We start from the raw sequence: 26,319 nt of genomic DNA, 5'->3' as shown, positions 1-26,319 counted from the left end.
CGTAACTCTACTGTGGGCGCAGCCGGATCTGTCTGGGCCTCATCACCACCGCACACACAGACTGCACCTCGGCCATTTTCATCTCCATTTTAAAGTTTTGAGTAATTTCTTGGCATTTTCTGATTCTGCCGATTGTAGCGCTCATGTAATTTGTGTCTCTTCCAGTGTGCGGCGCTCTCATTCCCCAGAACGTCTCTCCTTTGTGAAGAGGGATATGTCAGACGCCCGGAGCCGTGTGCTGGCGACTGGAGGAAGGAGAGATGGGTGAGTGCTGTCCTCAGGTCGTAGTCACAGCGCCTCCGCTGTCCTCAGGTCGTAGTCACAGCGCCTCCGCTGTCCTCAGGTCGTAGTCACAGCGCCTCCGCTGTCCTCAGGTCGTAGTCACAGCGCCCCCGCTGTCCTCAGGTCGTAGTCACAGCGCCCCCGCTGTCCTCAGGTCGTAGTCACAGCGCCCCCGCTGTCCTCAGGTCGTAGTCACAGCGCCTCCGCTGTCCTAAGGTCGTAGTCACAGCGCCGGGGCTGTATCCGTGTGCACCGGGGGCTGTAGCCGTGTGCACCGGGGGCTGTAGCCGTGTGCACCGGGGGCTGTAGCAGTGTGCACCGGGGGCTGTAGCCGTGTGCACCGGGGGCTGTAGCCGTGTGCACCGGGGGCTGTAGCCGTGTGCACCGGGGGCTGTAGCCGTGTGCACCGGGGGCTGTAGCCGTGTGCACCGGGGGCTGTAGCCGTGTGCACCGGGGGCTGTAGCCGTGTGCACCGGGGGCTGTAGCCGTGTGCACCGGGGGCTGTAGACGTGTGCACCGGGGGCTGTAGACGTGTGCACCGGGGGCTGTAGCCGTGTGCACCGGGGGCTGTAGCAACTGTTTTCATCCATATTCTCTGCAGCCTTCCACCGGGGCTTAGGGGTGTAGGAACACACGGGGGAGACACGGGGGACCCCCAATATTCCAGTGTCCTAGGGAGGCTTTACCCTGGGGGTGAGGAGGATGGAGGAGGACTCCTTTAGGCCTGTATCAGATCAATATTTGTTCTGTGTGTGGAAACCGCCGTCTGCCCAATGATTGGTGTAATACAGCCCCCCTCCCCCCTCAGCCGGGTGTGTCCGCAGCTCAAGGCGGGTGTAACTCCCTGCAGAGGAGCAGGAAACTCCGGCTGACACCATGAAGAAGACCTCCAGGTGCCGGGGCACATATTATACCTTTATATGGGGGGGGGGCACATATTATACCTTTATATGGGGGGGGGGCACATATTATACCTTTATATGGGGGGGGGGCACATATTATACCTTTATATGGGGGGGGGGCACATATTATACCTTTATATGGGGGGGGGGGCACATATTATACCTTTATATGGGGGGGGGGCACATATTATACCTTTATATGGGGGGGGGGGCACATATTATACCTTTATATGGGGGGGGGCACATATTATACCTTTATATGGGGGGGGGGCACATATTATACCTTTATATGGGGGGGGGGGTCACATATTATACCTTTATATGGGGGGGGGCACATATTATACCTTTATATGGGGGGGGGGCACATATTATACCTTTATATGGGGGGGGGCACATATTATACCTTTATATGGGGGGGGGGCACATATTATACCTTTATATGGGGGGGGGGCACATATTATACCTTTATATGGGGGGGGGGGCACATATTATACCTTTATATGGGGGGGGGGGCACATATTATACCTTTATATGGGGGGGGGGCACATATTATACCTTTATATGGGGGGGGGCACATATTATACCTTTATATGGGGGGGGCACATATTATACCTTTATATGGGGGGGGGGCACATATTATGCCTTTATATGGGGGGGGGCACATATTATACCTTTATATGGGGGGGGGGGCACATATTATACCTTTATATGGGGGGGGGGCACATATAGTAACATAGTAACATAGTACATAAGGCCGAAAAAAGACATTTGTCCATCCAGTTCGGCCTGTTATCCTGCAAGTTGATCCAGAGGAAGGCAAAAAAAAACCCTGTGAGGTAGAAGCCAATTTTCCTCACTTTAGGGGAATAAAAAATTCCTTCCCGACTCCAATCAGGCATCAGAATAACTCCCTGGATCAACGACCTCTCTCTAGTAGCTATAGCCTGTAATATTATTACACTCCAGAAATACATCCAGGCCCCTCTTGAATTCCTTTATTGTACTCACCATCACCACCTCCTCAAGCAGAGAGTTCCATAGTCTTACTGCTCTTACCGTAAAGAGTCCATAGTCTCACTGCTCTTACAGTATAGAGTCCATAGTCTCACTGCTCTTACAGTAAAGAGTCCATAGTCTCACTGCTCTTACAGTATAGAGTCCATAGTCTCACTGCTCTTACAGTAAAGAGTCCATAGTCTCACTGCTCTTACAGTATAGAGTCCATAGTCTCACTGCTCTTACAGTAAAGAGTCCATAGTCTCACTGCTCTTACAGTAAAGAGTCCATAGTCTCACTGCTCTTACAGTAAAGAGTCCATAGTCTCACTGCTCTTACAGTAAAGAGTCCATAGTCTCACTGCTCTTACAGTAAAGAGTCCATAGTCTCACTGCTCTTACAGTAAAGAGTCCATAGTCTCACTGCTCTTACAGTATAGAGTCCATAGTCTCACTGCTCTTACAGTACAGAGTCCATAGTCTCACTGCTCTTACAGTATAGAGTCCATAGTCTCACTGCTCTTACAGTAAAGAGTCCACAGTCTCACTGCTCTTACAGTATAGAGTCCATAGTCTCACTGCTCTTACAGTATAGAGTCCATAGTCTCACTGCTCTTACAGTAAAGAGTCCATAGTCTCACTGCTCTTACAGTATAGAGTCCATAGTCTCACTGCTCTTACAGTACAGAGTCCATAGTCTCACTGCTCTTACAGTATAGAGTCCATAGTCTCACTGCTCTTACAGTAAAGAGTCCACAGTCTCACTGCTCTTACAGTAAAGAGTCCATAGTCTCACTGCTCTTACAGTAAAGAGCCCATAGTCTCACTGCTCTTACAGTAAAGAGTCCATAGTCTCACTGCTCTTACAGTAAAGAGTCCATAGTCTCACTGCTCTTACAGTATAGAGTCCATAGTCTCACCGCTCTTACAGTAAAGAGTCCATAGTCTCACTGCTCTTACAGTAAAGAGTCCATAGTCTCACCGCTCTTACAGTAAAGAGTCCATAGTCTCACTGCTCTTACAGTAAAGAGTCCATAGTCTCACTGCTCTTACAGTACAGAGTCTGTAGTCTCACCGCTCTTACAGTAAAGAGTCCATAGTCTCACTGCTCTTACAGTAAAGAGTCCATAGTCTCACTGCTCTTACAGTATAGAGTCCATAGTCTCACTGCTCTTACAGTAAAGAATCCATAGTCTCTCTGCTCTTACAGTAAAGAGTCCATAGTCTCACTGCTCTTACAGTAAAGAGTCCATAGTCTCACTGCTCTTACAGTAAAGAGTCCATAGTCTCACTGCTCTTACAGTAAAGAGTCCATAGTCTCACTGCTCTTACAGTAAAGAGTCCATAGTCTCACTGCTCTTACAGTAAAGAGTCCATAGTCTCACTGCTCTTACAGTATAGAGTCCACAGTCTCACTGCTCTTACAGTAAAGAGTCCATAGTCTCACTGCTCTTACAGTAAAGAGTCCATAGTCACACTGCTCTTACCGTAAAGAGTCCATAGTCTCACTGCTCTTACAGTACAGAGTCCATAGTCTCACTGCTCTTACAGTAAAGTGTCCATAGTCTCACTGCTCTTACAGTAAAGAGTCCATAGTCTCACTGCTCTTACAGTAAAGAGTCCATAGTCTCACTGCTCTTACAGTATAGAGTCCATAGTCTCACTGCTCTTACAGTAAAGTGTCCATAGTCTCACTGCTCTTACAGTAAAGAGTCCATAGTCTCACTGCTCTTACAGTATAGAGTCCATAGTCTCACTGCTCTTACAGTATAGAGTCCATAGTCTCACTGCTCTTACAGTAAAGAGTCCATAGTCTCACTGCTCTTACAGTAAAGTGTCCATAGTCTCACTGCTCTTACAGTAAAGAGTCCATAGTCTCACTGCTCTTACAGTATAGAGTCCATAGTCTCACTGCTCTTACAGTAAAGTGTCCATAGTCTCACTGCTCTTACAGTAAAGAGTCCATAGTCTCACTGCTCTTACAGTATAGAGTCCATAGTCTCACTGCTCTTACAGTATAGAGTCCATAGTCTCACTGCTCTTACAGTAAAGAGTCCATAGTCTCACTGCTCTTACAGTAAAGAGTCCATAGTCTCACTGCTCTTACAGTAAAGAGTCCATAGTCTCACTGCTCTTACAGTAAAGAGTCCATAGTCTCACTGCTCTTACAGTAAAGAGTCCATAGTCTCACTGCTCTTACAGTATAGAGTCCATAGTCTCACTGCTCTTACAGTATAGAGTCCATAGTCTCACTGCTCTTACTGTATAGAGTCCATAGTCTCACTGCTCTTACAGTAAAGAGTCCATAGTCTCACTGCTCTTACAGTAAAGAGTCCATAGTCTCACTGCTCTTACAGTACAGAGTCCATAGTCTCACTGATCTTACAGTAAAGAGTCCATAGTCTCACTGCTCTTACAGTATAGAGTCCATAGTCTCACTGCTCTTACAGTATAGAGTCCATAGTCTCACTGCTCTTACAGTATAGAGTCCATAGTCTCACTGTTCTTACAGTAAACAGTCCATAGTCTCACTGCTCTTACCGTAAAGAAGCCTTTTCTATGTTTGTGTACAAACCTTCTTTCCTCCAGACGCAGAGGATGTCCCCTCGTCACAGTCCTGGGGATAAATAGATGATGGGAGTGATCTCTGTACTGACCCCTGATATATTTATACATAGTAATTAGATCTCCCCTCAGTCGTCTTTTTTCTAACGTGAATAACCCTAATTTTGATAATCTTTCAGGGTCCTGTAGCTGCCCCATTCCAGTTATTACTTTAGTTGCCCTCCTCTGGACCCTCTCCAGCTCTGCTATGTCTGCCTTGTTCACAGGAGCCCAGAACTGTACACAGTCCTCCATGTGTGGTCTGACTAGTGATGTGTAAAGTGGTAGGACTATGTTCTCATCACCGCCATCTATGCCCCTTTTGATGCAACCCATTATCTTATTGGCCTTGGCAGCCGCTGCCTGACACTGGTTTTTGCAGCTTAGTTTGCTGTTTATTAAAATTCCTAGATCCTTTTCCATGTCAGTGTTACCCAGTGTTTTACCATTTAGTATGTACGGGTGACTTGCATTATTCCTTCCCATGTGCATAACTTTACATTTGTCAGTGTTAAACCTCATCTGCCACTTATCTGCCCAAGCCTCCAATCTATCCAGATCCCTCTGTAGTAGTGTACTGTCCTCTGTAGTATATATACAGTATACTGTCCTCTGTAGTGTATATACAGTATACTGTCCTCTGTAGTATATATACAGTATACTGTCCTCTGTAGTGTATATACAGTATACTGTCCTCTGTAGTGTATATACAGTATACTGTCCTCTGTAGTGTATATACAGTATACTGTCCTCTGTAGTATATATACAGTATACTGTCCTCTGTAGTATATATATACAGTATACTGTCCTCTGTAGTATATACAGTATACTGTCCTCTGTAGTAAATATACAGTATACTGTCCTCTGTAGTATACAGTGGGGGAAATAATTATTTGACCCCTCACTGATTTTGTAAGTTTGTCCAATGACAAAGAAATGAAAAGTCTCAGAACAGTATCATTTCAATGGTAGGTTTATTGTAACAGTGGCAGATAGCACATCAAAAGGAAAATCGAAAAAATAACTTTAAATAAAAGATAGCAACTGATTTGCATTTCATTGAGTGAAATAAGTATTTGAACCCCTACCAACCATTAAGAGTTCTGGCTCCCACAGAGTGGTTAGACACTTCTACTCAATTAGTCACCCTCATTAAGGACACCTGTCTTAACTAGTCACCTGTATAAAAGACACCTGTCCACAGAATCAATCAATCAAGCAGACTCCAAACTCTCCAACATGGGAAAGACCAAAGAGCTGTCCAAGGATGTCAGAGACAAAATTGTAGACCTGCACAAGGCTGGAATGGGCTACAAAACCATTAGCAAGAAGCTGGGAGAGAAGGTGACAACTGTTGGTGCGATTGTTCGAAAATGGAAGGAGCACAAAATGACCATCAATCGACCTCGCTCTGGGGCTCCACGCAAGATCTCACCTCGTGGGGTGTCAATGGTTCTGAGAAAGGTGAAAAAGCATCCTAGAACTACACGGGAGGAGTTAGTTAATGACCTCAAATTAGCAGGGACCACAGTCACCAAGAAAACCATTGGAAACACATTACACCGCAATGGATTAAAATCCTGCAGGGCTCGCAAGGTCCCCCTGCTCAGGAAGGCACATGTGCAGGCCCGTCTGAAGTTTGCCAATGAACACCTGAATGATTCAGAGAGTGACTGGGAGAAGGTGCTGTGGTCTGATGAGACCAAAATAGAGCTCTTTGGCATTAACTCAACTCGCTGTGTTTGGAGGAAGAAAAATGCTGCCTATGACCCCCAAAACACCGTCCCCACCGTCAAGCATGGGGGTGGAAACATTTTGCTTTGGGGGTGTTTTTCTGCTAAGGGCACAGGACAACTTATTCGCATAAACGGGAAAATGGACGGAGCCATGTATCGTGAAATCCTGAGCGACAACCTCCTTCCCTCTGCCAGGAAACTGAAAATGGGTCGTGGATGGGTGTTCCAGCACGACAATGACCCAAAACATACAGCAAAGGCAACAAAGGAGTGGCTCAAGAAGAAGCACATTAAGGTCATGGAGTGGCCTAGTCAGTCTCCGGACCTTAATCCAATCGAAAACCTATGGAGGGAGCTCAAGCTCAGAGTTGCACAGAGACAGCCTCGAAACCTTAGGGATTTAGAGATGATCTGCAAAGAGGAGTGGACCAACATTCCTCCTAAAATGTGCGCAAACTTGGTCATCAATTACAAGAAACGTTTGACCTCTGTGCTTGCAAACAAGGGTTTTTCCACCAAGTATTAAGTCTTTTTTTGTTAGAGGGTTCAAATACTTATTTCACTCAATGAAATGCAAATCAGTTGCTATCTTTTATTTAAAGTTATTTTTTCGATTTTCCTTTTGATGTGCTATCTGCCACTGTTACAATAAACCTACCATTGAAATGATACTGTTCTGAGACTTTTCATTTCTTTGTCATTGGACAAACTTACAAAATCAGTGAGGGGTCAAATAATTATTTCCCCCACTGTATATACAGTATACTGTCCTCTGTAGTATATACAGTATACTGTCCTCTGTAGTATATACAGTATACTGTCCTCTGTAGTATATATACAGTATACTGTCCTCTGTAGTATATATACAGTATACTGTCCTCTGTAGTAAATATACAGTATACTGTCCTCTGTAGTATATATACAGTATACTGTCCTCTGTAGTATATATACAGTATACTGTCCTCTGTAGTATATATACAGTATACTGTCCTCTGTAGTATATACACAGTATACTGTCCTCTGTAGTATATACACAGTATACTGTCCTCTGTAGTATATACACAGTATACTGTCCTCTGTAGTATATACACAGTATACTGTCCTCTGTAGTATATACACAGTATACTGTCCTCTGTAGTATATACACAGTATACTGTCCTCTGTAGTATATATATAGTATACTGTCCTCTGTAGTGTATATACAGTATACTGTCCTCTGTAGTGTATATATACAGTATACTGTCCTCTGTAGTATATATATACAGTATACTGTCCTCTTCAGTGTTAATTACTTTACACAGTTTAGTGTCATCTGCGAAAATTGATATTTTACTATGCAAGCCTTCTACAAGATCATTAATAAATATATTGAAGAGAATAGGGCCCAATACTGACCCCTGAGGTACTCCACTAGTGACAGTGACCCCTCCAGTACTGACCCCTGAGGTACTCCACTAGTGACAGTGACCCCTCCAGTACTGACCCCTGTGGTACCCCACTAGTGACAGTGACCCCTCCAGTACTGACCCCTGTGGTACCCCACTAGTGACAGTGACCCCTCCAATACTGACCCCTGTGGTACCCCACTAGTGACAGTGTCCCCTCCAGTACTGACCCCTGAGGTACCCCACTAGTGACAGTGACCCCTCCAGTACTGACCCCTGTGGTACCCCACTAGTGACAGTGACCCCTCCAGTACTGACCCCTGAGGTACTCCACTAGTGACAGTGACCCCTCCAGTACTGACCCCTGAGGTACCCCACTAGTGACAGTGACCCCTCCAATACTGACCCCTGAGGTACCCCACTAGTGACAGTGACCCCTCCAGTACTGACCCCTGTGGTACCCCACTAGTGACAGTGACCCCTCCAGTACTGACCCCTGAGGTACCCCACTAGTGACAGTGACCCCTCCAGTACTGACCCCTGAGGTACTCCACTAGTGACAGTGACCCCCCCAGTACTGACCCCTGAGGTACTCCACTAGTGACAGTGACCCCTCCAGTACTGACCCCTGAGGTACCCCACTAGTGACAGTGACCCCTCCAGTACTGACCCCTGAGGTACTCCACTAGTGACAGTGACCCCTCCAGTACTGACCCCTGAGGTACCCCACTAGTGACAGTGACCCCTCCAATACTGACCCCTGAGGTACCCCACTAGTGACAGTGACCCCTCCAGTACTGACCCCTGTGGTACCCCACTAGTGACAGTGACCCCTCCAGTACTGACCCCTGAGGTACTCCACTAGTGACAGTGACCCCTCCAGTACAGACCCCTGAGGTACCCCACTAGTGACAGTGACCCCTCCAGTACTGACCCCTGAGGTACCCCACTAGTGACAGTGACCCCTCCAGTACTGACCCCTGAGGTACCCCACTAGTGACAGTGACCCCTCCAGTACTGACCCCTGAGGTACTCCACTAGTGACAGTGACCCAATCTGAATGTGTACCGTTAATACCCACCCTCTGTTTTCTATCCCTCAGCCAGTTACTTACCCACATACAGACGTTTTCTCCCAGTCCGAGCATTCTCATTTTATATACTAACCTTTTATGAGGTACAGTGTCAGATGCTTTGGAGAAGTCCAGATATACGACATCCATTGATTCGCCGCTGTCAAGTCTAGAACTTACCTCCTCATAGATACTGATTAAATTTGTTTGACATGACCGATCCCTCATGAAGCCATGCTGATATGGTGGTATTTGCTTATTTCCGTTGAGATGCTCTAAGATAGCATCTCTCAGAAAACCTTCAAACAGTTTACCCACAACAGATGTTACACTTACCGGCCTATAGTTTCCGGGCTCTGTTTTTGGACCCTTTTTGAATTTTGGCACCACATTTGCCATGCGCCAATCCTGTGGGACATTCCCTGTCAGTACAGAGTCCGCAAATATCAGAAATATTATACCTTTATATGGGGGGGGGCACATATTATACCTTTATATGGGGGGGGGGGGCACATATTATACCTTTATATGGGCGGGGGGGCACATATTATACCTTTATATGGGCGGGGGGGCACATATTATACCTTTATATGGGGGGGGGCACATATTATACCTTTATATGGGCGGGGGGGCACATATTATACCTTTATATGGGCGGGGGGGCACATATTATACCTTTATATGGGGGGGGGGCACATATTATACCTTTATATGGGGGGGGGGCACATATTATACCTTTATATGGGGGGGGGCACATATTATACCTTTATATGGGGGGGGGCACATATTATACCTTTTATATTATACTCTAATATGGGGGGGAAATATTATACCCTTATTATACCTTTTTATATTATAACCCTCTCTTATGTTTTGTCTCCACAGCAAAAGCAAACAAGTCGTCTTCTTCCCCGGTGAGTGGCGCTCGGCCTCGGGCCTGTGTTCTGTGCTGTCAGTATTTACCGTAGGTGAACTGGCGGCCGGCGGTGATGAGAGCGGCCATGTCTGGAGATAATAAGCTGATAATTAACTGCATCCGGGAGGAGCCGGATCCCTGCAATACATGGAGGTGACCGACCAGTGATGGCGGCTGCGGATCCCCAGAGAGAAGCGCGGACTCAGGAAGGGGCCGCATCTGTACATACAGCGCAAAACATCTACAGTATATACACAAGCTCACACATACAGCATACACACATCTACAGTATATATACACATCACACATACAGCATACACACATCTACAGTATATATACACATCACACATACAGCATACACGGCACACACATGTACAGTCGCCCCATCAGCCAGGGTCATACACCCCCACTGTCGCCCCGTCACCCCGGGTCATACACCCCCACTGTCACCCCGGGTCATACACCCCCACTGTCACCCCGTCAGCCAGGGTCATACACCCCCACTGTCACCCCGTCAGACAGGGTCATACACCCCCACTGTCACCCCGGGTCATACACCCCCACTGTCACCCCATCAGACAGGGTCATACACCCCCACTGTCACCCCGTCAGACAGGGTCATACACCCCCACTGTCACCCCGTCAGACAGGGTCATACACCCCCACTGTCGCCCCATGACCCCGGGTCATACACCCCCACTGTCGCCCCATGACCCCGGGTCATACACCCCCACTGTCGCCCCGTCAGCCAGGGTCATACACCCCCACTGTCACCCCGTCAGCCAGGGTCATACACCCCCACTGTCGCCCCGTCAGCCAGGGTCATACACCCCCCACTGTCGCCCCGTCAGCCAGGGTCATACACCCCCACTGTCGCCCCGTCAGCCAGGGTCATACACCCCCACTGTCACCCCGTCAGCCAGGGTCATACACCCCCACTGTCACCCCGTCAGCCAGGGTCATACACCCCCACTGTCACCCCGTCAGCCAGGGTCATACACCCCCACTGTCGCCCTGTCACCCCGGGTCATACACCCCCACTGTCACCCCGGGTCATACACCCCCACTGTCGCCCCATCACCCCGGGTCATACACCCCCACTGTCACCCCAGGTCATACACCCCCACTGTCACCCCATCAGACAGGGTCATACACCCCCACTGTCACCCCGTCAGACAGGGTCATACACCCCCACTGTCACCCCGGGTCATACACCCCCACTGTCACCCCATCAGACAGGGTCATACACCCCCACTGTCACCCCGTCAGACAGGGTCATACACCCCCACTGTCACCCCGTCAGACAGGGTCATACACCCCCACTGTCACCCCGTCAGACAGGGTCATACACCCCCACTGTCACCCCGTCAGACAGGGTCATACACCCCCACTGTCACCCCGTCAGCCAGGGTCATACACCCCCACTGTCACCCCGTCAGACAGGGTCATACACCCCCACTGTCACCCCGTCAGCCAGGGTCATACACCCCCCACTGTCACCCCGTCAGCCAGGGTCATACACCCCCACTGTCGCCCCATGACCCCGGGTCATACACCCCCACTGTCGCCCCATGACCCCGGGTCATACACCCCCACTGTCGCCCCGTCAGCCAGGGTCATACACCCCCACTGTCACCCCGGGTCATACACCCCCACTGTCGCCCCATGACCCCGGGTCATACACCCCCACTGTCGCCCCGTCAGCCAGGGTCATACACCCCCACTGTCACCCCGTCAGCCAGGGTCATACACCCCCACTGTCACCCCGTCAGCCAGGGTCATACACCCCCACTGTCGCCCCGTCAGCCAGGGTCATACACCCCCACTGTCGCCCCGTCAGCCAGGGTCATACACCCCCACTGTCACCCCGTCAGCCAGGGTCATACACCCCCACTGTCACCCCGTCAGCCAGGGTCATACACCCCCACTGTCACCCCGTCAGCCAGGGTCATACACCCCCACTGTCGCCCCGTCAGCCAGGGTCATACACCCCCACTGTCGCCCCGTCAGACAGGGTCATACACCCCCACTGTCGCCCCGTCAGACAGGGTCATACACCCCCACTGTCGCCCCGTCAGACAGGGTCATACACCCCCACTGTCACCCCATCAGACAGGGTCATACACCCCCACTGTCGCCCCGTCAGACAGGGTCATACACCCCCACTGTCGCCCCGTCAGACAGGGTCATACACCCCCACTGTCGCCCCGTCAGACAGGGTCATACACCCCCACTGTCGCCCCGTCAGACAGGGTCATACACCCCCACTGTCGCCCCATCAGACAGGGTCATACACCCCCACTGTCACCCCATCAGACAGGGTCATACACCCCCACTGTCGCCCCGTCAGACAGGGTCATACACCGGCTCTTCCCTCGTCGCTCTCTCACATGACCTCATTTCCCCCGGTGCCTCCTCCTCGTCTCCTTCGGCCTCACAGTTTTCTTACCTATTTCTCCTCCTTACAGAAGAGGGCATGGTGAAGCTCTACCTGCGGGGCCGCTCTGTGCCCCTCTACGTTCCAGACTCGCTGGTCGCATCTTACAGTCTAGAAGTAAAGGGAGAACTTCCCCCGAGGGATCTGCAGCTGGAATGGGTGTATCCTGATGTGCAGTGGCGACCATCACCCCCAGCATGGGACCACTGGCTATAAAGACCCCAGATATGAAGGGGGTGAGGGACTCCGGGGGTGCTGATATCTCAGGGTGAGGGACTCCGGGGGTGCTGATATCTCGGGGTGAGGGACTCCGGGGGTGCTGATATCTCGGGGTGAGGGACTCCGGGGGTGCTGATATCTCGGGGTGAGGGACTCCGGGGGTGCTGATATCTCGGGGTGAGGGACTCCGGGGGTGCTGATATCTCGGGGTGAGGGACTCCGGGGGTGCTGATATCTCGGGGTGAGGGACTCCGGGGGTGCTGATATCTCGGGGTGAGGGGCTCCGGGGGTGCTGATATCTCGGGGTGAGGGACTCCGGGGGTGCTGATATCTCGGGGTGAGGGACTCCGGGGGTGCTGATATCTCGGGGTGAGGGACTCCGGGGGTGCTGATATCTCGGGGTGAGGGACTCCGGGGGTGCTGATATCTCGGGGTGAGGGGCTCCGGGGGTGCTGATATCTCAGGGTGAGGGGCTCCGGGGGTGCTGATAAGGGTCAGGGGCGTAGCGGTAGTGGAAGCAGCTGTTTTTGGGTCCCTTCAACAGAATTATACAATACGTTCTAAGCAGTGACAGGACATACAATATATCCGTGTGTCGGAAACGGACGGGTATCTGCACACGGTATGTATTCCGGGCGTTTTTCTGGGGTGTAATACAGTGGCACAGACGTAGGTGGTCACATGGCGTGGAGCGTCAATTGTTTTTGTGGATTTTCAGTGCGGATTTCACCCGTTGCAGAACAGATTGTGATATCCGAGGCAAATGCACCACCAGTGCCGCCTACATTGAGGTGCTGCGCATGTCCCGAAATCTTCTACAAATGATGGACAATTTGCGTCTTCCCGGGGAGGGGTCATTACATCTGCATGAAACCCCCATGTGAGATGTGCGTCTATAGTGCCGACATCTTCCCCCTGCGCTGTACGCAGGTCCGCCAGGTTCCTCCTTATTGTCCCTTGACCTTCGGATGGACAGATATGGATACAGGGGTCGGGATTGTCGCAGCAACCTCTACGTCCTCCCGTCCGGGGAGCTGTTGTACTTCACGGCGGCCGTCTGCGTCCTGTACGACCCTGCAGCCGGCACCCAGAGACACTACAGGGGTCACACCGATGACATCAAGAGGTCAGTCCAGGCGTCGGGTGCTGGTGGGGGTGACTGCACCCCAAACGCTGCCTGTGTTTAGGACTGAAGGATTTCTCTTTGTCTTCCAGTATTGCTGTCCATCCGGACTCCGTAACAATCGCCAGCGGCCAAGTGGCGGGTAACTCGCAGGATGGCAAGGTGAGCGGCAGATTGCTGTGACGGTCTTCTATGGAAGGACATGGTCCTCTATAAACACTTCTTATAAATGGAATAAATTGTAACTTTTAGTAACAATGTAAGAATTCCCAGAGAGGGGCGGCCCCGGAGTAACCCAGGGAACTTACAGGCTGCGCTCCCTGGGCTGTCTCTTATTGACTGCAGCGAACAGGTGTACGGCCCCACGTGTGATATACGTGTACGGCCCCACGTGTGATATACGTGTACGGCCCCACGTGTGATATACGTGTACGGCCCCACGTGTGATATACGTGTACGGCCCCACGTGTGATATACGTGTACGGCCCCACGTGTGATATACGTGTACGGCCCCACGTGTGATATACGTGTACGGCCCCACGTGTGATATACGTGTACGGCCCCACGTGTGATATACGTGTACGGCCCCACGTGTGATATACGTGTACGGCCCCACGTGTGATATACGTGTACGGCCCCACGTGCGCTCAGTCAGCGTGTAGGTAACTGGCCTCTGTTACAAAGTATCGGTACAAGTAATCCATGCTTTGTATGACTCTCTCCTTCCACCTGGCGCCAGCTTATTGGGCCCTTCGCCAGTCACCATGCCAAGCGCTATCCATACCCTACTGTTTCCATAGCTGACATCAGTTCCGCCGGTCTCTATGGCGCTGTAGATGACGGAGGACACATTATAGTCGCTGACATTGGGGCGGTCGCACAGTAACGCCTGCGGCGCTCAGTGTTACCGCTGCTGCGCTGCTCTACGTCCGCACTGGCTGCCCCGTGTCCATAGAGGATAGACGGCTGAACGCTCCTTCTATTGGGTAACGAGGGAGGGGACCTCTGTGATCGTCTTGCCATGTCTTCCTTCCCGCAGGCTCTGCCGCCCCACGTCCGGATCTGGCACTCCGTCAGCCTGTGCACTCTGCACGTCATTGGAGTGGGACATTTCGACAGAGCGGTCACCTGTCTCAGCTTCTCCAAGACTGTAAGTTGTGGCCTCGGCAGTGGTGTACCGCCTATAGTGCCCACATGGCATCAACCCTGTGCCCGCCTTATGCTCCGCAGGATGGCGGAGGTCATCTGTGCGCATGCGATGAATCTGGAGACCACGTCTTGTCGGTGTGGCAGTGGCAACGCGAGGTGAAGGTTACCGAAGTAAAGGTACGGGATTTCTTCAGATTGCTGATAAATGGAATAATTTGCAACAAAGAGTTAATGGAGACCATTTGTATGTCCCCAGTGTTCTACGGAACCCGTGCTCGCCGCCATCTTTCACCCAACAGAACCCAATCTAATTATAACCTGTGGGAAGTCCCAGCTCTACTACTGGACCCTGGAAGGGGCCCCTGCCGGGGGGGCTGCAGGTGCCACGGCCACTTTGAGCAAGAGACAGGGAGTGTTTGAGGTAAGATGTCACAAAAGGAAGAACGGACACCATAATGACACCGAGACCAAGACCTCGGGAAAAGCCGAGAATTGGGGGCTCGTCCGGGATGATGAAGTAGCACATGGGACGTGGAGCCAACTGGTTATTGGGGGCTTAGAGATTTCGCGCTATTCTGGCAATGCTAAGGATAGACTCCCATATGACTGATCTGTCGGGTCACTCCACAGAAACACGAGAAGCCGCGCTTCGTCCTGTGTCTGGCGTTTGCGGAGAATGGAGATGTGGTCACCGGAGATTCTAATGGCAATCTGTACATATGGGGTAAAGGTAAGAAGAGCGGGGGAGCATTGCTCCGAGAGCGCCGGTGACACGCCATTACTCCTGTCTGCATGTCTCTTTCAGGCAGCCACAGGATCGCGCAGGCGGTGTGTGGCGCTCACGATGGCGGAGTCTTCGCTTTGTGTGTGTGCAGAGACGGGACATTACTATCTGGAGGAGGCAAGGACGGGAGAATCGTACTGTGGGGCCGAGACTATAAGAAAGTGCGGGAGACCCGGGTATGAGGGGGCAGAGGAGCCGATGGAGACGGAGTCCTATGGGGGGGGCACTGACATGTCTTATACGTCACTTAGATTCCGGAATGTTATGGCCCCGTGCGAACCATTACTGAAGGGCGAGGAGGGGACACGCTGTATGTGGGCACCACCAAGAACTGTGTGATGAGCGGCAGCCTGGAGAGCGGACTCGGGTGCTTGATCCAGGTAACGCTCCGACCCCACTGCAGATAATGGCCCCGGAGGGGGGGGGGAGGTCAATGGGTTCGGGGAAATCTGATTATTATAATGTCCATCGTGGGATGTCGCCCATAACAGTGTGTCTTGCTTCTTTCATCCTCCTGAATCAGGGTCACACAGATGAACTGTGGGGTCTGTGCAGTCACCCATCCCTGGACCTGTTTCTGACCTGTGGCCATGACAAACTGGTTCATCTCTGGAACAGCAAAACCCACGAGCCTGTGTGGACGACCACCCTGGAGGTGAGTGGGGGGACGCTCCCACGTCTTATTACTGTATGAGAGAACATACAAGCTCCATGCAGATGTTGTCCTTGGTCGGACTCGAACCGAGGACCCCAGTGCTGACCCCTGAGCCGCCGCGCTGACCCCTGAGCCGCCGCGCTGACCCCTGAGCCGCCGCGCTGACCCCTGTGCCGCCGCGCTGACCCCTGTGCCGCCGCGCTGACCCCTGTGCCGCCGCGCTGACCCCTGTGCCGCCGCGCTGACCCCTGTGCCGCCGCGCTGACCCCTGTGCCGCCGCGCTGACCCCTGTGCCGCCGCGCTGACCCCTGTGCCGCCGCGCTGACCATTGAGCCGCCGCGCTGACCCCTGAGCCGCCGCGCTGTATGCAGGGAGTGTGACATCAGACCTGCCGTATACATGATGATGGAGGCTGCAGGGATATCTGTGCCGGCCTGCGCTGCCCCATATGACGCTACATCTCATGTTCTCTTCCAGTAGATGGACGTCATATGGGATGTATGTATGGAGGTGACGGAGACGTAGCCATTCACAGCACAGGGAGGATGGTGGTTGTTATAGTGGATGTGATGGTTACTGTAATGGGGTAGCGGGCACCGATGAACCAGTCACTTCTAGGCCCCATTCACACATCCGCAATTCCATTCCCCCAAAAAATTGAACACGTCCTATTCTTGTCTGCAATTTCGGACAACAATAGGCATATTCTATTAGTGCCGACAATGTGCGGTCCAAAAAATGTGGAACGCACATTGCCAGTGTCTGTGTTTTGCGGATCCCTGGATGGAGCCTTAGGGGCATCGCATATCTCCTTTTCATCCTCCTTGTCTTACCCACATTATTATTACCGACTCTTTCCAAAATAGCGGCGGCGCTGACCATGGTGTTCATTGATAACATGGTGACAAGGATGCCGATTACGTACCAGACGCCGGCAGGTTCGCGCCTTGTAGGCTTGACCAGCACCACAGAGTCTCACAAGTTTGACGGAGCGCTCGTGTCTTTATGTATGGCCGTCTTATTCCTGACTCTTGTGACCCTCCTTACTGACCATGTCTGGGACCTGGGTGCCGAGCCCCTCGCACTGATGTCACATATTATTAATGTACAGTCCAGTGTATTCCGTGTCCATGATGGTGTCTGATGTTTCCTCAGGATCCCGCTAGAGTGGCCGGATTCCATCCGTCCGGTAATGTTGTAGCTGTGGGAACCACGACAGGGAGGTGAGTAACTGAGCGTACCGGAGATACATGTATGTAATATGTTATCAGGTTACTGCAGATGTCAGTGTCCGTCCGTCTCTCTGTACCTGGATGTCAGTGTCCGTCCGTCTCTCTGTACCTGGATGTCAGTGTCCGTCCGTCTCTCTCTGTACCTGGATGTCAGTGACCGTCCGTCTGTCTGTACCTGGATGTCAGTGTCCGTCCTTCTCTCTGTACCTGGATGTCAGTGACCGTCCGTCTCTCTGTACCTGGATGTCAGTGACCGTCCGTCTCTCTGTACCTGGATGTCAGTGTCCGTCCGTCTCTCTCTGTACCTGGATGTCAGTGACCGTCCGTCTGTCTGTACCTGGATGTCAGTGTCCGTCCTTCTCTCTGTACCTGGATGTCAGTGACCGTCCGTCTCTCTGTACCTGGATGTCAGTGACCGTCCGTCTCTCTGTACCTGGATGTCAGTGTCCGTCCGTCTCTCTCTGTACCTGGATGTCAGTGACCGTCCGTCTGTCTGTACCTGGATGTCAGTGTCCGTCCTTCTCTCTGTACCTGGATGTCAGTGACCGTCCGTCTCTCTGTACCTGGATGTCAGTGACCGTCCGTCTCTCTGTACCTGGATGTCAGTGTCCGTCCGTCTCTCTGTACCTGGATGTCAGTGTCCGTCCGTCTCTCTGTACCTGGATGTCAGTGTCCGTCCTTCTCTCTGTACCTGGATGTCAGTGACCGTCCGTCTCTCTCTGTACCTGGATGTCAGTGTCCGTCCTTCTCTCTGTACCTGGATGTCAGTGTCCGTCCGTCTCTCTCTGTACCTGGATGTCAGTGACCGTCCGTCTCTCTCTGTACCTGGATGTCAGTGTCCGTCCTTCTCTCTGTACCTGGATGTCAGTGACCGTCCGTCTCTCTCTGTACCTGGATGTCAGTGTCCGTCCTTCTCTCTGTACCTGGATGTCAGTGACCGTCCGTCTCTCTGTACCTGGATGTCAGTGACCGTCCGTCTCTCTCTGTACCTGGATGTCAGTGTCCGTCCGTCTCTCTGTACCTGGATGTCAGTGACCGTCCGTCTCTCTGTACCTGGATGTCAGTGACCGTCCGTCTCTCTGTACCTGGATGTCAGTGTCCGTCCGTCTCTCTGTACCTGGATGTCAGTGTCCGTCCGTCTCTCTGTACCTGGATGTCAGTGACCGTCCGTCTCTCTCTGTACCTGGATGTCAGTGACCGTCCGTCTCTCTCTGTACCTGGATGTCAGTGTCCGTCCTTCTCTCTCTGTACCTTGATGTCAGTGACCGTCCGTCTGTCTGTACCTGGATGTCAGTGTCCGTCCTTCTCTCTCTGTACCTTGATGTCAGTGACCGTCCGTCTCTCTGTACCTGGATGTCAGTGTCCGTCCTTCTCTCTCTGTACCTGGATATCAGTGTCCGTCCTTCTCTCTCTGTACCTGGATGTCAGTGACCGTCCGTCTCTCTGTACCTGGATGACAGTGACCGTCCGTCTCTCTCTGTACCTGGATGACAGTGACCGTCCGTCTCTCTCTGTACCTGGATGTCAGTGTCCGTCCGTCTCTCTGTACCTGGATGTCAGTGTCCGTCCGTCTCTCTGTACCTGGATGACAGTGTCCGTCCGTCTCTCTCTGTACCTGGATGTCAGTGTCCGTCCGTCTCTCTCTGTACCTGGATGTCAGTGTCCGTCCGTCTCTCTCTGTACCTGGATGTCAGTGACCGTCCGTCTCTCTGTACCTGGATGACAGTGACCGTCCGTCTCTCTCTGTACCTGGATGACAGTGACCGCCCGTCTCTCTCTGTACCTGGATGACAGTGACCGTCCTTCTCTCTCTGTACCTGGATGTCAGTGTCCGTCCTTCTCTCTCTGTACCTGGATGTCAGTGTCCGTCCTTCTCTCTGTACCTGGATGTCAGTGACCGTCCGTCTCTCTCTGTACCTGGATGTCAGTGACCGTCCGTCTCTCTCTGTACCTGGATGTCAGTGTCCGTCCGTCTCTCTGTACCTGGATGTCAGTGACCGTCCGTCTCTCTGTACCTGGATGTCAGTGACCGTCCGTCTCTCTGTACCTGGATGTCAGTGTCCGTCCGTCTCTCTGTACCTGGATGTCAGTGTCCGTCCGTCTCTCTGTACCTGGATGTCAGTGACCGTCCGTCTCTCTCTGTACCTGGATGTCAGTGACCGTCCGTCTCTCTCTGTACCTGGATGTCAGTGTCCGTCCTTCTCTCTCTGTACCTTGATGTCAGTGACCGTCCGTCTGTCTGTACCTGGATGTCAGTGTCCGTCCGTCTCTCTCTGTACCTGGATGTCAGTGACCGTCCGTCTCTCTGTACCTGGATGTCAGTGTCCGTCCGTCTCTCTCTGTACCTGGATGACAGTGACCGTCCTTCTCTCTGTACCTGGATGTCAGTGTCCGTCCGTCTCTCTGTACCTGGATGTCAGTGACCGTCCGTCTGTCTGTATCTGGATGTCAGTGACCGTCCGTCTCTCTGTACCTGGATGTCAGTGACCGTCCGTCTCTCTGTACCTGGATGTCAGTGACCGTCCTTCTCTCTGTACCTGGATGTCAGTGACCGTCCGTCTCTCTGTACCTGGATGTCAGTGACCGTCCGTCTCTCTGTACCTGGATGTCAGTGACCGTCCGTCTCTCTGTACCTGGATGTCAGTGACCGTCCGTCTCTCTGTACCTGGATGTCAGTGACCGTCCGTCTCTCTGTACCTGGATGTCAGTGACCGTCCGTCTCTCTGTACCTGGATGTCAGTGACCGTCCGTCTCTCTGTACCTGGATGTCAGTGACCGTCCGTCTCTCTGTACCTGGATGTCAGTGACCGTCCGTCTCTCTGTACCTGGATGTCAGTGACCGTCCGTCTCTCTGTACCTGGATGTCAGTGTCCGTCCTTCTCTCTCTGTACCTGGATGTCAGTGTCCGTCCTTCTCTCTCTGTACCTGGATGTCAGTGACCGTCCGTCTCTCTGTACCTGGATGACAGTGACCGTCCGTCTCTCTCTGTACCTGGATGACAGTGACCGTCCGTCTCTCTCTGTACCTGGATGTCAGTGTCCGTCCGTCTCTCTGTACCTGGATGTCAGTGTCCGTCCGTCTCTCTGTACCTGGATGACAGTGTCCGTCCGTCTCTCTCTGTACCTGGATGTCAGTGTCCGTCCGTCTCTCTCTGTACCTGGATGTCAGTGTCCGTCCGTCTCTCTCTGTACCTGGATGTCAGTGACCGTCCGTCTCTCTGTACCTGGATGACAGTGACCGTCCGTCTCTCTCTGTACCTGGATGACAGTGACCGCCCGTCTCTCTCTGTACCTGGATGACAGTGACCGTCCTTCTCTCTCTGTACCTGGATGTCAGTGTCCGTCCTTCTCTCTCTGTACCTGGATGTCAGTGTCCGTCCTTCTCTCTGTACCTGGATGTCAGTGACCGTCCGTCTCTCTCTGTACCTGGATGTCAGTGACCGTCCGTCTCTCTCTGTACCTGGATGTCAGTGACCGTCCGTCTCTCTCTGTACCTGGATGTCAGTGTCCGTCCGTCTCTCTCTGTACCTGGATGTCAGTGACCGTCCGTCTCTCTGTACCTTGATGACAGTGACCGTCCGTCTCTCTGTACCTGGATGACAGTGTCCGTCCTTCTCTCTCTCTGTACCTGGATGTCAGTGACCGTCCGTCTCTCTGTACCTTGATGACAGTGACCGTCCGTCTCTCTGTACCTGGATGACAGTGTCCGTCCTTCTCTCTCTCTGTACCTGGATGTCAGTGTCCGTCCGTCTCTCTCTGTACCTGGATGTGACTGTTCTCACTTGCGGCTCATTCTTGTCGTCCTCATCACAGGTTTCTGGTCTTGGACGCTCAGTCACACGTTATAGTGACGACCTTTTCGGATGCTGGTGAACAGATCAGTGCCATCAGCTACAGTCCTGGTGAGGTTCACACCTTGGGCCTCGCGCCCCTATGTCCCACTATGGGGATGCCTGTGTTTTACTATCTTTTCCGTATGCAGATGGTCAGTATTTGGCGGTTGGATCACATGACAACTTTATCTACCTCTATGAAGTGGCTGAAGAGGGACGAGAATACAGACGGGTGGGAAGGTGCTCGGTAAGTGCATGGAAGACGCTCTTGTCCTGAGGGCCTCAGTCCTGGTCCTTTGGGAGCAATGGGGCCCGGAACATGTGGCTGCTTCTGTACAGATGAATACATGCAACATGAACTGATCTCCCTTCAGCTCACCCGCTCCCCGCAGCTCACCCGCAGCTCACCCGCTCCCCGCAGCTCACCCGCTCCCCGCAGCTCACCCGCTCCCCGCAGCTCACCCGCTCCCCGCAGCTCACCCGCTCCCCGCAGCTCACCCGCTCCCCGCAGCTCACCCGCTCCCCGCAGCTCAGCCGCTCCACGCAGCTCAGCCGCTCCCCGCAGCTCAGCCGCTCCCCGCAGCTCAGCCGCTCCCCGCAGCTCAGCGCTCCCCGCAGCTCAGCCGCTCCCCGCAGCTCAGCCGCTCCCCGCAGCTCAGCCGCTCCACGCAGCTCAGCCGCTCCACGCAGCTCAGCCGCTCCACGCAGCTCAGCCGCTCCACGCAGCTCAGCCGCTCCACGCAGCTCAGCCGCTCCACGCAGCTCAGCCGCTCCACGCAGCTCAGCCGCTCCACGCAGCTCAGCCGCTCCCTTCAGCTCAGCCGCTCCCTTCAGCTCAGCCGCTCCCTTCAGCTCAGCCGCTCCCTTCAGCTCAGCCGCTCCCTTCAGCTCAGCCGCTCCCTTCAGCTCAGCCGCTCCCTTCAGCTCAGCCGCTCCCTTCAGCTCAGCCGCTCCCTTCAGCTCAGCCGCTCCCTTCAGCTCAGCCGCTTCCCGCGGCTCGCCCGCTTCCCGCGGCTCACCCGCTCCCCGCAGCTCACCCGCTCCCCGCAGCTCACCCGCAGCTCACCCGCTCCCCGCAGCTCACCCGCTCCCGGTTTCTAAATAACCACCTTGCCCTCTTCACTGCAGGGTCACTCCAGCTATATCACACATCTGGACTGGGCGTCCGATAGTTCCAGCTTCATGACCAACAGCGGTGACTACGAAATCCTCTATTGTGAGTAAAATGAGCCCAGTTCCTGTGCAGCTTGTCCTCGGGGATCTCAGCTCTTCTCTGGAGTCTTGCTTCATGGGTGGCTGGGGTCTCAGAGAGATCTTCCCACAAGTGTGGGTGGTCGGCGAGTTATTACGGGTGGTCAGATGATTTGTAAGGAGAATTCTGGGCAATGTCTGTACGGGATAAATGTTGAGTGGTTGTGTCTGGCATTAGTATTAAGGATTGTGCGTGACAGGATGCCACTTTATATACTATTAATTATAATGAGATAATGACTTCTCCCTCCACTCAGGGGACCCGGAATCTGGGAAGCAGATTGTCAGCGCAGAGAGTGTACGCAATGTGGAGTGGGAGAACGCCTCGTGCACGCTGAGCTTCCATGTGCTGGGTGAGTACCTGAAAGAGGCTGTGCCTTCCAGGGTATGTGACTGTTGTCTGGAGTCTTATATCACTGCGGGTTAGACCCTTATAAGCAGGAGCCATTTTATAGACAGACCAAGGACATCAAAGATAGGGGGGTCTTCCCTCTGGCCGTAAATAATGTCCTTGTCTCATTCCTCCCACTGTAAAGGGTGCCCTTGTGTCATTCTTCCTAATGTAAAGGGTGCCCTTGTGTCATTCCTCCCACTGTAAAGGGTGCCCTTGTGTCATTCTTCCTAATGTAAAGGGTGCCCTTGTGTCATTCCTCCCACTGTAAAGGGTGCCCTTGTGTCATTCCTCCTAATGTAAAGGGTGCCCTTGTGTCATTCCTCCTAATGTAAAGGGTGCCCTTGTGTCATTCCTCCTAATGTAAAGGGTGCCCTTGTGTCATTCCTCCTAATGTAAAGGGTGCCCTTGTGTGATTCCTCCGGCAGTAACGCGTGCCCTTATGTTATTCCTATGACTGTAAAGACTTCCATTGTGTCATTCCTCTGAATACAAAGACTGTACTTGTGTCATTCCTCCGACTGTAAAGGGTGTTATTGTTTCATTCCTCCTAATGTAAAAGAGTGTTCTCGTCATTCCTCCGACTGTATAGACTGCCCTTGTGTCATTCCTCTGACTATAAAGAGTGTTCTCGTCATTCCTCCGACTGTATAGACTGCCCTTGTGTCATTCCTCTGACTATAAAGAGTGTTCTTGTCATTCCTCCGACTGTATAGACTGCCCTTGTGTCATTCCTCTGACTATAAAGAGTGTTCTCGTCATTCCTCCGACTGTATAGACTGCCCTTGTGTCATTCCTCTGACTATAAAGAGTGTTCTCGTCATTCCTCCGACTGTATAGACTGTCCTTGTGTCATTCCTCCGACTGTATAGACTGCCCTTGTGTCATTCCTCTGACTATAAAGAGTGTTCTTGTCATTCCTCCGACTGTATAGACTGCCCTTGTGTCATTCCTCTGACTATAAAGAGTGTTCTCGTCATTCCTCCGACTGTATAGACTGTCCTTGTGTCATTCCTCCGACTGTATAGACTGCCCTTGTGTCATTCCTCTGACTATAAAGAGTGTTCTCGTCATTCCTCCGACTGTATAGACTGTCCTTGTGTCATTCCTCTGACTATAAAGAGTGTTCTCGTCATTCCTCCGACTGTATAGACTGTCCTTGTGTCATTCCTCCGACTGTATAGACTGTCCTTGTGTCATTCCTCCGACTGTATAGACTGTCCTTGTGTCATTCCTCCGACTGTATAGACTGCCCTTGTGTCATTCCTCTGACTATAAAGAGTGTTCTCGTCATTCCTCCAACTGTATAGACTGTCCTTGTGTCATTCCTCCGACTGTATAGACTGCCCTTGTGTCATTCCTCTGACTATAAAGAGTGTTCTCGTCATTCCTCCGACTGTATAGACTGTCCTTGTGTCATTCCTCCGACTGTATAGACTGAACTTGTTTCATTTCTCTAACTGTAAAGACTCTACTTGTCTCATTCATCTGACGGTAAAGAGTTCCCTTGTCTCATTTCTTCTGGTGCAGATGGCATCTTTTCTCCATTTGTCAATTTTTCCAAATGCTGTTTCTCTTGGTGCAGATGGTATCTCTTCTCCATTTGTAGATCTTTCCTCATGCTGTTCCTTCTGGTGGTGCAGAGGGCACCTCGTCTCCATTTGTAGACTGTTGCTCATGTTATTCCTCCTAGTACAGAGGGTATCTCTCCTCCATTTGTAGATTGTTCCTCTCGGTGCAGAGGGCTTCTCTCCCCTACTTGTAGACTGTTTCTCATGTTGTTCCTCTCGGTGCAGAGGGCTTCTCTCCCCTACTTGTAGACTGTTTCTCATGTTGTTCCTCTCGGTGCACAGGGCTTCTCTCCCCTACTTGTAGACTGTTTCTCATGATGTTCCTCTCGGTGCAGAGGGCTTCTCTCCCCTACTTGTAGACTGTTTCTCATGTTGTTCCTCTCGGTGCACAGGGCTTCTCTCCCCTACTTGTAGACTGTTTCTCATGTTGTTCCTCTCGGTGCAGAGGGCTTCTCTCCCCTACTTGTAGACTGTTTCTCATGTTGTTCCTCTCGGTGCACAGGGCTTCTCTCCCCTACTTGTAGACTGTTTCTCATGATGTTCCTCTCGGTGCAGAGGGCTTCTCTCCCCTACTTGTAGACTGTTTCTCATGATGTTCCTCTCGGTGCAGAGGGCTTCTCTCCCCTACTTGTAGACTGTTTCTCATGATGTTCCTCTCGGTGCAGAGGGCTTCTCTCCCCTACTTGTAGACTGTTTCTCATGATGTTCCTCTCGGTGCAGAGGGCTTCTCTCCCCTTCTTGTAGACTGTACCTGCTGGTGCCACATCGGTCTGGGTTGAATTGTCCCTTTAACAGCTTCCTTCTTCTTTGTATCTTCCAGGCATTTGGCCAGATGGAGCAGATGGAACGGACATTAATGCAGTCACCAAGTCACATGACAGAAAACTGGTGGCCACAGGGGATGATTTTGGAGGAGTTCGCCTGTACAGTTACCCCTGCGTGGTGCCCCGGGTAGGAGCGATACATGTACTGTCTACATCACCATTGTTTCTGAGCTGGACCGACTCCTCGGTTTCGGTTTGGGCCTCTGCATGCAGGACATTTTTGTCCCGTTATTTTGGCGGTATTTACGGCGTAGGTGTTGAATCGAGCGTCCCATATAGGGGTATTCAGGGAGGGGTGTAGAACGCATGCTGGTCCCTCTGCCCCCTCACGATGAGTACACACCTGAGACCTAGAGAGGCGGCGTTCCGGCCATCACCCCATGATCTTGTCAGTGGCCCGCAGTCTCAGATACATGGAGACGAAAGGTCTAGAACGTCAGACCCGCACAGTCCTAGGGTGGTGATCACTTATCTTCTTCTCTTTTCAGGCGGCCAGTTCTAAGTACAGCGGTCACAGCAGTCACGTGACCCGCCTCAGCTTCCTGCACAGCGATGGCGCTCTGATCTCGGTTGGCGGCAAGGATTGCACTGTGTTGCAGTGGACGGTGATGTGAGTGGGTTTCCTGCGTAGCCTCGGTCGTCTTCCGGTACAGAACCTCTAGATCTTACCAGCAGAGTCTTGTCTTCGGCCCCCTCGCACCCCCCCAGCTGTGCCCACCCCCCACAGTGCACGGCCGGCCTCTGCTCAGCACCTGCTTTCCTATAGAGAGCTGGGCAGCATGTTCCTATAGAAGGCTCTCTGCACCAGGACTTGGACACTCCTATTTGCACAGCTGCACAGAGTATTTAAGCCCCTGTAATATCCTGCTGGCTGTAGAAGGCTTGTACTCACCCCTGATGTAGAGACGTTGTTCTCGGAGGCCGGCACTGACCTTCACTGCAATAAATTCTATAAAATG

At 52.2% G+C, this 26,319-nt stretch overlaps 1 protein-coding gene across 1 annotated transcript; it reads left to right on the top strand.

The window, feature by feature from the left end:
• EML2 (EMAP like 2) lies at positions 1-26,319 on the top strand. The gene is made up of 19 exons (XM_040442824.1): positions 1-264; positions 9,862-9,890; positions 12,361-12,490; positions 13,525-13,674; positions 13,764-13,833; positions 14,711-14,821; positions 14,902-14,997; positions 15,077-15,241; positions 15,451-15,550; positions 15,626-15,780; positions 15,856-15,984; positions 16,128-16,259; positions 17,415-17,482; positions 21,304-21,392; positions 21,473-21,570; positions 22,452-22,539; positions 22,832-22,927; positions 25,357-25,487; positions 25,849-26,319. The coding sequence occupies exons 1-19, from the start codon at positions 215-217 to the stop codon at positions 25,972-25,974; spliced, it is 2,013 nt and encodes a 670-aa protein (XP_040298758.1). The 5' UTR covers positions 1-214; the 3' UTR covers positions 25,975-26,319.

This window comes from Bufo bufo, chromosome 8, assembly GCF_905171765.1.
Source record: "Bufo bufo chromosome 8, aBufBuf1.1, whole genome shotgun sequence".
Classification (NCBI taxonomy): Eukaryota; Metazoa; Chordata; class Amphibia; order Anura; family Bufonidae; genus Bufo; species Bufo bufo.
Note: the sequence above shows the minus strand (reverse complement) of the source record. Positions and strands in the feature narration are given on the sequence as shown.